Below are 15,096 nucleotides of genomic sequence, written 5' to 3' on the forward strand. Positions count from 1 at the left end.
ATGAGCTAGCGGCTCGTGAGGCCTCCAGAAGAAGCCTACCCATCAGATATGGCCCCTCATGGACAACCAGGAATTGAATTTAGACATCCTAATTCCTAATCAGAAATCCCCTCTTCTCTAGAAAAGAAGAAACTACAAAGTGTTATGGTTGGAAGAGTACCACTAAAAATATAATGGAGAGTGATGATAAAGTAGAACCTGAAAAATATAGCTGGAAAAAATGGAACAGCTGAGGGCAGTGTCTTGCAAACACATGATGCATCATTCACACGCACTCAATGGGTGTGAATTTTTGAGGCGATAACTAATTTTATCAGCAGGTGAAAAAGAGCCTTTTATAACTCAGTACAGGTCCAAAAGGTCGGACTCAGCTGATTCATAATATAAAGTACGAAGAGTGCAATCAAGAGATTGCTGCCCTGTTTCCATTCTTCATAAGTGTCTACTTTCCAGTCCTACAGTCTTCAGAGATTCAAGAGTTGCCATTTAACAATCCTATTTGTTTCTCAAGTCCATAGACATACTCCAGAAAAGGTTCCAACCCTCCCTCATGAACCCAATACTCCCCCTGAGGATAAGGTTCTCTCCTATAATGGGATGCCTTTTACCTTTTAACCCACTCTCTTGTACTAACAGAACTAGAATAATTACCTCAACTACATTCTTTCAGTCTCTGTCTTACATATACACACACATGCGCATGCCACTAACCTTTGTATGGATTTCGTATTAGCACTACTGCAAATTATATAATAATACACACGCTGTAGAAAATGTCTGCAAGAAGCTCCAAGAAAAATAGCATTGTTTTCAGAGAAAGTGCTATGGTTAGAATGATGTCATCAAAAATCATCTAATTAATTTCCTGTAGCCACATCCTACAGGAAATCCAGAAGGCTCAGTTTTCTCACAAAGTCAAGGAGTCTTTTCTTTTCGTCTGGTCAGTTACTATTCATGCAAACCCTCAGGTGTCACAAATTGATAACAACTATGATGCACATTTATTCTTCACAAAGAATCAAATTTCACTTTAAAAGATCTTTTATGTGAGAGGCAGTATCAGAATATAAAAGGCATTCTTACTGAGTGTGAACTTCAGATTTGAGTTACTAACAGCAAAGTCAATTGCAAAAAAAGAAAAGACAATTGTAGTTCGTTAGTGGTCAGCTTCCTAAGACTTTCTCTCCAGCTCCAGGAAAACAAAGGCCACCACTCATAAAAGCAAGGAGAGGAGAGCCCTCTTGACCTACTGTCACCTGGATGCTTCCCTTCAGGCATAAGGTTCCTCAGCCCTAGCCCAGATGCTAGGAGCCTGCCAGGAGGCTTGAGCGCCTGGAGGAAGAACAAGAGCAAATTCATCTTCACCCCCAGAGTGACTGTCACCACACCTGGCACGCAGTAACTGTAGAGGATGAACAAATGAGCCTGACAGATGACATAAATAACCTTTGATCCCTTCCTTACAGAAGAATCCAGTTACACAGTGGGAAGACCTCCATAGCAAACAAATGAGGCGCTGTGACAGGGATCCCTGAGGACCACAGTTTACCCCTCGATTTGAAAAAAGAAATCTAAAAGATGAAAATTAAGTGCTGATATGTTCAGAATAGGCCTTTCTGGTAAGAGATTTGGGGGATCTTTTAATTTTGAATGTATACTGGATATGACACAAAGGTACAGCTAACAAAAGAAAAAATAAACGAGTGGCACTACTTCAAACGAAAGCTGCATGGCAAAGGAAACCATCAACAAAAATGAGAAAGCAAGCGGGAGACCCACAAGCCATGTAGTAGATAGGGGTGAATACAGACACATAAGGAACTCATGCGACTCAACAGGAATGTCCCACATAACCCAGCTGAAAAACAGGCAAAGAACATGAAGAGACATTTTTTAAAAGATGATATACAGACGGCTAATAGGTATGTGGCAAGGTGCTGAACATCACTAATCAGAAAGAAAATACAGAGGAAAATGACCAAAATGTCACCTCATACCTGGTGGTATGACTTATTATCAAAAAGACCAGAGATGAGAAGTATACACTGTTGGTGGGAATGTAAACTGGTATAGCAATTGTGCAAAACAGTATAGTAAAAGAAGAATAATCTAGCAATCCCACTATTGGGTGTATGTCCACAGGAAATAACATTATTGTATTACAGAGATATCCGCACACCCATGTTTACTGTAGCCCTCCATGTAATAACCAAAATCTGGAATCAACTAAGAAGTTCATCAATGGATAAATGTGGTTTTTTTAAAATGTGCTGTATATCTGTGATAGAATATTACTCAGTCATAAAAATGAACTCTGTCATTTGCAGCAACATGTGTGGAACTGGAAGACATTGTGCTAATTGACAAAGCAAGGCAAAGAAGACAAATATCACATATTCACTCATTTGTGGAAGGTAAAAAAGCTAATCACATAGAAGTAAAGAGTATAACAGTGGTCTCCAGAGACTGAGATGAGAACAGCAAAGGAGACAGAGGTTGGATAATCGATACCAAATTACAATTCAAAAGGAGGAATTTGTTCTAATGTTCTAGAGCATAGCAGAGCAACTATAGTCTACAATAATTTATCATGTTGTCAAAATAACTAAAGGAGAAGAGTTTGAAGGTTCCCAACACATAGAAATTATAATACTTAAGGAGATGGACATGCTGATTACCCTGATTTTATCATTGTACTTTGTACACACACATCAAATTATCATACTGTGTGCCCTGAAATAAGTGTAAACATTACGTCAATCAAAATCATTAAAATGAAAATAGAAAAAATTAGCACTAAAGTATACTCATTTTCTTGGCATTAAAAAAGGAGTAAAAAAAGAAAACAAAACTATACTTAAAGGCATAGAAAATGGGCTAGAATCCCACCATTTAAGAAAAATTAAGCCACAAATGTAATTTAAACTTTTTAGCAACCACTAAAAAGATAAAAACAGAAAAGTGAAATTGATTTTATTAACATATCTTATTTAATCCAAGGTATCTACAGTATTGCCACTATGTAAAAATCAATATAAACAGTCATGAGATATTTCACGTTCTCCTTGCTCATTCTAGGCCTGGAAGCCCATAGTGCATTCTACATTTACAGCACATCTCAATCCAGACTCAATGTTCAATAGCTACACATGGTATGGACACCGTCATGGACTTACCTATGCAGAGGGACACACTTCAGACTGGCAACAGTGGTTACTTCTTTAAAAGACAGCATTGTGATCTTTTACACCAATGTACATTATTTATATAATGCTAAAAATATAATGAAAATAAAACAAAGTAATATGTGAAGACTGATGATTGAGCAAATAATCCTATTCCTTGGGTTGCTGACTACCTGGGTCAAACAGCATAGAAAGAGAAAAATAAAATATAAAAATACCATTTACAGTAGCAAACACACCCCCAAAGAAAGACGTGCAATTGTTCTGCATTGAAAAGTACAAAACATTGTTGGAGGGATGTATAAGGCCTAACTAAATGGAGAAATATTCCATGTTTATAAAATGTAAGATTCAAATATATTTATAGATTCAATGCTATTCCAACTCAAATTCTAGCAGGATGCTCATGCAGAGGAAGGGGGAGCTGACAAGCTGATTCTAAAATATATTACATTCATGCATGTGAGGAACCAGAATAGTCAAAGCAATCTTGAACTGGAACGAAGCTACAAGAATTGCATTTTCAGATAAATAGACCCATTAAAAAGCTTCAGCGGGGCTGGGTACATAGCCAGTGATAGAGCACTTGCCTAGCATGTATGAGGCCCTGAGTTCAATCCCACTGCTGAGAGAGAGAGAGAAAGAGAGAGGAAGAAAAGCTACAGTAATTAGGCAATATGCTATGGACATAAAACAAACAGATTAACAGAATGGAATACAAAGTCCTTAAATTCTTTATACCTAACTGAAGGACAAAAGTAACAAGCAGCACAGCATCCTGAATATATGGTGCTGGGTCAACTGGACGTCCTTATAAAACCGGGAACTCTGGCCCCTACCCCAGACCAAACAGGAATGTCAGTTCCCAGGAGCTGGGGATCTAAACAAAGCTCCACTGGAGAATTTCTTCATGGCCTTGGGAAGCACAAACATTTCCTTCAACAGGACACAAAAGTCAAAAAGCCTAATAAACTGGACTCCCCGACTGTGGGTATGCCACTGAGTGGAAAAGATGGGCAGTGAAAAGGAGCTTCAGTGAGGAAGAGCCGCACCCAGAAAAGGAGAACACTGCTGAGGGGCGAAGGCGGGTCTTCCACACACAGGGACCAGAACAGGGTGAAGACATAAGGCACAGACTTGCACGCGGTGTGAGATCGCCACTCGCCACTCGTGGAAGAGCAGCGTGGAAGAGCAGCGGGGAAGGTCGGGAGGGGTTTGGACCTTACCTGGAGGCAGGAGGAAGCCCGCAAAGGTTTCCAAGGGGACAATCTAAACTTCAGAAGGGTAGTTCAAGGGCTTTATAGAAGATGGACTGGATGGATAAGAAACCAGAGTCGGGGAAAAGTGAAGACAGGGCTTCAGAAGTCAGGGAAAGCACGCCACCCAAGTGCTAAGAGGGATGCGAAACCAGACGCCATGATGGCAATGATAGTGCCCAACATGACAGCGAAACCGGCCTTGAAAATCAGGACTGGGCCCGTCCCCTGGTGTCGAGGATGAACACCTGAGAAATGCTGAGGCATGAGCACAAGGTTTTATTCAAAGGACAGAACAGAAAGAGAGCGAGGCTCCTCTGGAGAGGAGGGAGTCTAGAGCTGGTGACACAGGGCAAGCGGTGGGGAGTCTTGCCCCTTTTATAGAGTCCGGGTTTCCTTTCTTCTCATGTCCCCTCCTCCCATCCTGCCCAAAAGGTGGAGTGGCCAAGAGCAGGAAAGAAGCCACCACCAGAGGGTACTAATTAACAGCTCCTTGCTGGGAGGAACAATTCCCTGGAGGCAGGTGACCTTGGCAACAGGTTGGAGGAGAGGGAAGAGCTCTGGAGCTGTTAGCGTTTCATTTCCCTTGGATCAGCCCCATCTTCCTGACCCAGCCTTTCCTTATCTACACTGGCTGGCCTTTTGCCCAGATCTCAATAACAGCATCCTTTTGAATCTTTATTATGTCTCAGGCACTGGGCTAAGCAAGTATTTCCTACAAAGTAACTCATTTAATTCTCACAACATGAATAAATTAACTGCACACCTAATTACACATACAGAGTTACTGGCTCAGACGCTTGTGTTTCCAAATTCCTTCTTATTTTTACTTTTTATTTATTTCATTAGGGTTTAATAATCCCTTATATTGCTGATGATATAACTTAGAACACCACTTTAGAAAACTGGCAAAAATATTGACTAAATCTAAATATATTTATGACTAAACACCTAAGGGAAATAAATGCTGATGTTCATCAAAAGATACATGTAACATATATAACAGACAAGAATTAGAAGCAACTTGTGTTCATTGGTATAGTTAAAGGAATTAGATATTTTTCAGGGTTACAGAGTAACAAATTGGGAGAACCAAAATTCAAGCCCAAGTTTGTCAAATACCTAAATTCATACTCTCCATTGTACTGGAAGGAAATGGCGTACCCAGGCAGCAGCTCCAGGCTCAGCTCTCAGACCCAAGGAGGACATACCCTTTCTCCTCTACTTGTTATAAAACTTCTATTAGGAAGTATGAAACGTTCTTAGAAGAGGCTACTGCAGTGGTCCATGCAAAAGGTATGGCAGAAGGGAGAAGGCAGAAAAGAGATTTCTATTAGAGACAGAAGAGGACCCAGCAACCAACCAAACATGAGAGTAAAGGGAGGAGGTAGTTTGGGCAGCAGCAGAAACAGAAGCAGACTGAAGGTGGGTGTTCAGGAGACAGTGAGGTAGAGAAATAGGAAGCTCAGGAAAAAGATCAGATGGATAAAACACTTTGGAATTATCAGGATATTTGCGTATCAGATTTCCTGAATAGAGAACAACATCTTTAACACACTGTAATTTATACACTCTTCTGACAATTAATATTAGCCTGCAGGAAGGTCTCTGGGGGCACCTAAAATTAATTTTGAAACCATTAGAGCAGACAGAAGGTTAGTCAGAATGAAAAATCCTGTGGAGAAGGTACCACCTCTCCTATTAAGCATCTGAGAGTAATTGTATAAAAGAAAAACCTATTGCTTCTTAAAGGTAAGCAGACAAAATGGGTTTCAGGTTGCTCTCTTGTTATTTGGGGAAATCATAAAATTTATTGTAGCCCAAGATGCAAGAATCAAGAAGATGCAGTTTGGTATCTTCACCATTCATAGCATTTACAGTGGTCAATTTCGCTTCAAAAGGCAGTTTCCTGCATTTTATTTCATTATAAAGATAATATAAAGGGCAAACAAGGTTCAATTTGAGAGTAGGATAATCATAAAAAAGCACATTCTCTGAATTTTTCATACTGAAGAGCATGTAACTGCTACTTGATGGAGTTCTCAAATTTCTGATCAGTACAATAATTAAGAGAAAAAAGTAGGCTATAATGTAAGGACAGAAGTGTCCAAATTGATCATTATTTGCAGACAATTTTCGTTTCAAGAAAATAAACAAAGAATTATGAGCTATTAAGAGAATTTTTGTATGGCCAATTACAAAACATGAAACATGAATATCTTTCCCATATGCCATAATTAATGATTTTTAAAACATGGGGAAAAAGCCCATTTCCAATGAGATATGTTAAATATGAAGAAAAAAAAAAACCTAATGTGAAGAATATATCAATGAGAGGCCATTAAAGTATAAGTGGAAGAACAGAGTAGGTTCCTAAACAGAAGACTGACAAGTGAAATTACATCAATTTTCTTTAGTTAATATGTAGATTTAATAGAAACCCCAATGGAGGATTCTCCAAAATTTGACAAAATAATTTTAAAATTCATTAGATGGGTAGTGATCAGCATATCCTAGACTTTTTTTAAAAATATTATTTTAGTTGTCAATGGATCTTTTATTTTATTTATTTATATGTGGTGCTGAGTGTCAAACCCAGGGCCTCACACATGCCAGGCAAGCGCTCTACCACTGAGCCACCACCCCAGCCCATCCTAGACATTTTTAAAAAGAGCAAGGGTTTAGGACCTGTAGCAGAGGTGAATGTGTCACAAGGCAACAGTGATGCAAACTGTGTGTTACTATAACACCAACTGCTACAGCACAGTGGGATGATAGAACAATCTCAGTATAAAATACCAAACAGGTTGATATTAAAGTTCTTTATGAGAGAAATTTAAGCATAAAGTTGTTTACAAAAGAACTTAGAAAAAATAGTCAACCCAAATAGTGCTCAAAGAAATGCAAATTAACACTATAAAACACTACTTTTTTGAACTTACCAAACTGACTTTCCAGTTTTCATTCCAATGCTCAGAACTGTCAGGGGTGGGAAAGGGGATGTGGGACACTGAGGACTGAGTGATGAGTCCTATGTCCAAGGAGAGACAGGGTGCTGCTCTTCCAAACAAGTCCATTTCTTACAATTTAACCAAAGGAAAGGGCACAGTGTGTTCAAAGACCTATCTATAGGAATGTTTTCTCCTATCCTACAATGCCAAAAAACCTAAATATAAAATAGGAGGGGGACAGATGAAAAAAGATATATATGTAAAGCCACAAGACTTTCAGTATTTTATTAATAAAACAAAGAGATCTTTTAAAAAATTAAGTTGGGGAAAAAGTTTTTTAAAAATCACATCATGAAATAGTCCCACAACAGGATTTCAATTTTGGCTTAAATAAACAAGTATAACTGTGTATACGACCAAAAGAGAATACCCCAAACTATTAACATTGTGGTATATTATGGCTGACTATTTTCACGTATTTCATATGTAATTGGATAGAACTAACAAATATTAACTTTTGAAAAAAACCCAGATTCTGTGACTTTCCTGACCCCAAGATTCTGTGACTCTACTGATGAACTTTTATCATTCAGCAAAGCATAACAGATGTGCTGACCAGGTTTGAGAGCCCATTCAGAGCTGCAGTTGCTTAATTAAGCCTCCTCAAATTTATACAAGTCCCTGGCTCCTCTAGAATTCCAAAATCTCGAATTGAAGAAGACAGTGTTTGTTGTTTATTGTCAAGCACATTTTAGCATTTTTGTGCGCTAAAGGGTTGCCTCAAAGAGAATGTAGGCCACTCAAGGGGAGCAACCTCAGACCACACAGGCCAGACCCGGGGCCCTGGGCATACTGTGAGATTAGATTCCACACTTAATGGAGGCCCAGAGAGTGGTCAACTAAAACTTTAAACCTAAATAAAACATCTGTTACTTAACACTCCCTTTTAGGCCCTTTGTATATTCTTCTAAGTTCTGAACCAATATTAACTCTAGTCTTATCAATTGGTATTGGTTTCAGAGATATAAGAATAAAGACTTCTTGTTAATCAGAGGCAGGTAAGATGCAGGACTGAAAAACAGTCTTTAAAACTGAGAGAAATGTCCATGTCCACTGGAGCATGGGTCACCATAGCCAAGATATGGAAACCACCTAAGAGTCCATCAACAAATGAATAAAGATATTGTGGTATACACACACACACACACATACACACATACACATACACACATACCACAATATTATTCAGCCTTAAAAAAAAAGAAGGAAATCTTGCCTTTTGAAACAGCCTGGCTGAACTTAGAGGACTTCGTGTTAGGTGAAATAAGTTAGACACATGAAAAAAAAATACTGTAAGATCTCAGTAATGTGGAATCTAAAAACATCAAATTCATAGAAGCAGAGAGTAGACGGAATGGCGGTTCCTGGTACGAGGCAAGGGGAACAGGGAGACGTTGGTTAAAAGGCATAAAGTGTCAGTTACGCAGCATGAACAAGTCTTGAGCTCTGTGTACAGCAGGGTACAGTTAATATACCAGGTTGTACACTTGAGACTTGCTGAGAGAGCAGATCTCACCACACCAAAAAAAGAAAAGGTTTCTGAAAGTGTCATTGAACTATGTCTCAGATATAGGAAATAAATTTATCAACAAAAAATTAAGTGGTGAGAAAATAACATTAAATTTCAAGAAAACAAATTCTCTTATAACTCAAGACAAACACAACAGAAGAGAGACATAGCATGAGAAAAGGCAAACTGCAAAGGTCGGATAAGGAATCAGATAAACAAGCTTGAGCAGCACCAGGCAGCAGTGTAGGCTACCAGCAGTGACATCTCAGAACAAGCTTGGCTTCCTTCAGCCAAGTGACAACCACGTGGGCCAGCATGAAGGGGAAATAGTCTCTAGAGGGTTGTTAGGATTATTAAAGAGATAATAATGGGAAACTTTCTTTTGGTACTGGAGATTTCACCCAGGGATGCTTTTCCATTGGGCCACATCCCCGGCCCTTTTTATTTTTTATTTTAAGACAGAGCCTCACTGAATTGCTGAGGCTGGCCTTGAACTTGTGATCCTCATGCCCCAGCCTCCTAAGTCGCTGGGGCTGCAGGCATGTGCCACCACACCCACCTAATAATTACAAACTTTAAGAAGACAAATGAATGGAATTATTCCACTTAGACAAACATGTGGTGGCTGGAAGAAAGAAGCGAGTTTAAAAGTCAGCCCCCCGGTTCGCTCTTGAGTATGGAGCAAGCTGCGGATAGGCAGGCTTGTGAACCACGGCAGTGTGGCCAGGCAAGGGGTGACAGAAGGGGAAAGAGGCACCTAAGATAGGTGGCAACTCTAAGATGAGATGCTCAGAGGAGGTAAAGGCACGGTATCCTCTCAGGGCCCCTGTCTTCATAATGCAATGATTTTTTAAGAATATTTCACCCTGGGGGGGGGGCAGGGGGGTTGTTTCATGAAAACCAAAGGGGGATCTATTAGTAGATTAGGGAAAAGGGACCGGTGGGGGGTGGAGGCGGGGGTGGGTGGGGGAGAAAGGGGAAACGCCAGGGAATGATACTGGCTGAATTGTTATATAGTGTTCAGTATTACTGTGACCCTAGTGAAACGCCTTTGCTCCCTACCCAGGAATTGGCTGATTCGTACCTTTTAAAGGTGAGGGGAAAAGAACACAGAAACAGCTCCTGAGTTGGCAGCTCTCTGTCCCTTTACTAAACGGCCCCTCTAGATAACTGTGCTGTTTTGGTTCCTAATCCTGGCTCTCGCTTTTTAAGGCCAGCAGTGTATCTGTCTCTAGAAATCTTGCTCCTGTTTCATTCCCAGAACATCAAGAAATCAGATCATGTGGCTCATAAGAACTGTTGGTAAAATAAGGGTAATGAGAAAAACGCTGGGGCCAGCTCTCTGGAGACAGGAATTGCTAAGTCTACTGCCCTTTGGTGTGGTCCCTTCTGTTAGCTGGCTTCTTTGTTCTCTGACAGGATCTTGCTATCTCGTCCTTCAATCTGGACTTGAACTCCGCAGCTCAAGTGGTTCTCCCACCTCAGCCTCCCCAGGAGCTGGGACTACAGGTGCATACCACATCTGGCTCTTATTGGTTTTCAAAGACATTTTGTTTCTTCACCAAGTCCTTCAGCTCTTGGTGCCTGACCATATTTCAGAGACCTGGAGCTGCTGGATCATTTAAATAATATAATTAATCTTTATGATGTCCCACAGTGGAATTCTGAGATATGAATATAACTAAACATATTTCTCGACATACAAATTGAGTCATAAACTTATTGTTGCCTCTGCTAGTAATCATTTCTTCTCTATTAATATCATAATAAAAACTATCATTTATGAAATTTTTATGGAATGCCATATGGAATTCCAAGCACTGAACTAGGCACTTCAGGTGTATGCTTATAACCCTACCACAACTGTGAGTGGGATAAACAAAATACCCTTCACTTCCTGAAAAAGAAAACAGAGGAGAAAAGGAGGAGCTAGTAACCACTTCCCCAAGACCCCTCAGCCAGGAAGGACTGCAGCTGGGCACAGAGTTGGCTCTACTGACTCCAGATTCATCCTCTTTCCATGAAGAGAAGAAGTGCAGGTGTTTGTTACCCAAGTCACATCTACTAGTTACCACCTTTTGGGAATATTACATTCCATTTTGCTAATAAAGACTAGGATAATATGTATCGTTATAATTCAGGTCTATGAATGAACTTAATATGTTTCCATCATAAGAGTCAAAGACCCCTGAAGAAATAATACAAAGGAGTTGCAGTAGTAATACCTGACCTCAAACAAAGCACGTTTGCTTCTTACAATTTAATGAATATGTCACAATGTACAGTTTTTCCTAATTTTATGTGCGACTTCATGGTACATTTGAAGAGAATAAGAACAATGCTCTGACCAAGCTATCAGGTCCTGAGGACAGGGACAAGTTCTTATTTATCTCCATAAACCCAGGGCCTATGTGCAGCAGACATCTTACACCTGATGGTCAAGGAAAGGAGGAATCAATGACGATCAAGTTCAGAAAGTAATACTTTAAGATATCTGAAACATTTTTTGAACAGATAAAAGGAAGTCAGGTTGTTTAAAAAAAAAATTTTATCTACAGGTGAACTCCTACCTCCCGATCCTTGAGTTTCATGGCGAGCACCAACTGATGCCTATGGTTGGTGAGAGCCTCCCGGTAGTTTCCTTTGGAGAAGAATGCAGAGCCCAGATTCCCATGAGCTCGGCATTCTCCTGTCTGGTCACCTGAATTGGATTAAAAAAAAAAAAAAGATAAAACTTCTCTAAGTTATAGCATTATTTGTAATATATAATGGTCATCTTAATTTAAGAGGTACAGATTTGCTAGCTCAGATTTCATTTACCTTTCTTCTTTAAGAGAAGTATTTGCCTCTTCCACAAGACCCTATATGGTAAGTTAACGTTCTAGAACTTAAAGCTCTGGACAGCTGTTATTATTGTTGTAACATACAACTACAGTCAGGCACTTAGGTGTCCTGGAAATGAGAGGTTATAGACCCCGACACAAACCAGCTGCTGTTTAAATCTCCTCATTTCTCTGTTAATGACCTTTGATTCTGAACAATTATCAGCTTGTTGGTTCAGTCATTTGATTTCAAACCTACATAACCTACTGCTTCCTTACAAGTACACTGGTGGTAATTCACCATATCCTTGCTCTTCCTGCCATCTTGTATGTCCTTAAATAATCATCACGATGACCATCATAGTCGTAAGTCATACTTATCTTATAAGTGAGGAAACTGGGGCACGGAGGTCAGGAAGTTTATCCAAAATCACACAGCTAGGAAATATCAGGCACTAAACCCAGCCGTCTGGCTCCATAGAACATGTTTTTAACTCCTAAACTGTCCTATCTCCTTTAACAAAATGAGGTATTCTTCTGGTGCCAAAAATTAGAATTAAGACAAAAGATTTACTCTCCAATATCATCATTTGGGAAATTAAATTAGTGAGCACAAATCTCTGGGGAAGTCAATGAATATGTTAATCCACCTCTCTTGGCCCTTTGGGAACCTCAGTACCTTGTTATATGAGAAGCCCTAAAGTCATGAGTACTCTGAAACAGGGAATATTCTAGAGACACACCCACTTTTCATGGTACATGCTGTTCCCATGCATGTCAGGTTAATCGGCTTTGTTTCCTTTCTGCACTGAAATGAAGGAGAGAAGCGTGACTCTACCTAAGGTCTTGGCTACGTCCAAGTCCTGCTGCATGTATCCAGTGCTCTTCTCTGTGTTCCCGAGAGACCAGTAAGCACTGCTCAGGGCAGAGAAAACAGAGCCCCTCAGTTTGAGGCTGCAGGTGCCAATCTTCAGAGCAGCTTCTAAGACAACCACAGAGGCCCCATGATGGCCAGCCGTCAGGAGTTCCTGCCCAACCACAGACACGACCACAAAGGGACTCTTGTCCAGTTTCATTTTCTGAAGCTGCTGATAAGTGGGTTCCAGGGAGTCTGAAGAAAAAGAAAAGAGGAGAATGCAGGACTATACACAAAACTCCAGTACTTTCTAGAAGCACATGTTTATGACCCAGTTCAAGTCCAAATCCTCGCCCTGTAACCTGGTGCCCTGCTTACTGCCCACTCATCCATGTGACTGGAAGCACCTGCCCGGTTCAGCAGTTCCTTCTCCTGCTCTCGCATGTGCTGGCCACGCTCCTCTTCTCTTCTGGTCTCCTGCCACCATGATAGGCCACGTTCCCCAAATGCTTCTTTTCTGTCTTGCCTCCTCCAAACACTGCAACTGCATCTTCAAGCCCCATCTTCGGGGCTAGCATCCTCGGCTCCTCCCGCCTGCATTAATTCTTGTAGCTAAGCTTGTTTTGCACTGTTATAGTTAGTATTGCACAAATTGGTCATTAATTATTTAAAAATTATCCCACATGTCAATTTTTGAAATATTTTCCCAGATAATTTGAGGGCCACCATAGGTCTATTTAAACTGTTATAATAACTTTAGCAAGTGGTAAAATGTGAGCATGTGATTTTAAAAGTTCCCCACTGTGCCAGGCATGGTGGCACCTGCCTGTCATCCCAGCGGCTCAGGAGGCTGAGGCAGGAGGATCGAGAGTTCAAAGCCAGCCTCAGCAAAAGCGAGGCCCTGAGCAACTCAGTGAGACCCTGTTTCTAAATAAAATACAAAATAGGGCTGGGGAGGTGGCTTGGTGGTTGAGTGCCCCTGAGTTCAATCTCTGATAACACAAACAAACCAAAAAACTCCCCACTGCCACATAGGTGAAAATTCCTAACATTCAATAAACATTAATTAAACCTGAATGTGAGGAGCTGGAGTTGCAGCTCAGCAGTAGAGTGGTTGCTTAGCATGTGTGAGGCACTGGGTTCTTTGATTCTCACAACCACATGTAAATAATAAAATAAATGTCCATCAACATCTAAAAAGTATTTTATAAAAAACCTGAATTTGCATAACTGAATAATAAAACCTGCCCTTATTTTTTCCTAGAAGAATCAATAAAGGAAGCTCTACTAATAAAAGCTAACCATTCTCACTGTTAACCCAATGTCCACTGCTGCTTCTGAGGCCAATCTGCCCAAATAAAAAAAATTACCAAATAAGACCACAAAGAAATCATCTGTGTTGAGTAAAGTAAGATGGAAGATAAAATTACTGTTGATCTCATTTTATTTTCATGTGGTGTCTGTGAAGGACATAGATTAAAGGCGACAAGCACAGGGATTGTCTCCATCTGAGCTGGGTTTGAGTGCAGATGACCTCCATGCTCCTTCTCCCCTGGCTCCCTTTTGATTTTTCTTTAAAGACAATTACAAAGCTATTAACTATTGCCCTGTAAGGAGAAGGCACTCACAACCATTTGATGTTAGCTTTCCTGAAAAACTATCTCGCATTAGTTGTTTCAGTATACACATGTAAAAAAACCATACAAGAGTTGGTCTCTTTAAATCTTGAACCTCCTAGCCAACAGTACTGCATTAAAATGTAATTTTTACAATTTATGACTTCTCAACTCTCCACTAAGGGGCTCTCGCCTGAATCAACATTACCACGGAAACCTTGAAACTTACTGGTGCCTAAAGCATTTTTTCCCTTCAATCAGATCACTAAACAGAGAACAAAGAACATTTTTACACCTGTCAAGATGCAAGCAGTGCACAGTACCCATAAACACCAGCTAACCAATAGGGTTAGGTACAACACAGGAACCCAGGAACTGCCAGAACAGAACAATACCACACTGAGATGCCATGAGCAGATTTTGGTGGTGCCTGCTGATGAACTTGGCAGCCAGTGATGATCACAGCAGCCTCCCACTGGCCAGTTAACAGAAACAAAAATAATAGATTTTTAGGACTGAAAGACTTTTAAAATACCCCCATCTGGGCTAGGGTTGTAGCTCAGAGGTAGAGAGCTTGCCTAGCATGTGTGAGGCACTGGATTCTATCCTCAGCACCACATATAAATAAATAAATAAAATAAATCCATCAACAACTAAGAAAATATGTTAAAAATACCCTCATTTTAGAAATGAGAAACCTGAGCTTGTTTTTGTTCTGTTTTGTTTGGGGGTTTGTCTTGTTTGGTACCAGGGATTGAACCCAGGGGTGGTTAATCACTGAGCCCTTTTTATTTTTTTATTTTGAAATAGGGTCTCGTTATGTTGCTTAAGGTCTCACTA

General features: G+C 40.2%; 1 protein-coding gene across 6 annotated transcripts in view; it reads right to left on the bottom strand.

Moving 5' to 3' along the window:
* The window catches only part of Ttc28 (tetratricopeptide repeat domain 28), a 567,342-nt gene that overhangs the window by 267,372 nt on the left and 284,874 nt on the right, over window positions 1-15,096 (bottom strand). For all 6 annotated transcript variants that reach the window (XM_047560776.1, XM_047560775.1, XM_047560773.1 and 3 more), the window contains exons 4-5: window positions 12,623-12,895; window positions 11,533-11,663 (exon numbers count right to left, since the gene is read on the bottom strand). In XM_047560776.1, coding sequence (XP_047416732.1) covers window positions 11,533-11,663; window positions 12,623-12,895 — 404 coding nt within the window. The remainder of the gene's footprint in view (window positions 1-11,532; window positions 11,664-12,622; window positions 12,896-15,096) is intronic.

The sequence above is a fragment of the Sciurus carolinensis genome, chromosome 8 (assembly GCF_902686445.1).
Source record: "Sciurus carolinensis chromosome 8, mSciCar1.2, whole genome shotgun sequence".
Classification (NCBI taxonomy): Eukaryota; Metazoa; Chordata; class Mammalia; order Rodentia; family Sciuridae; genus Sciurus; species Sciurus carolinensis.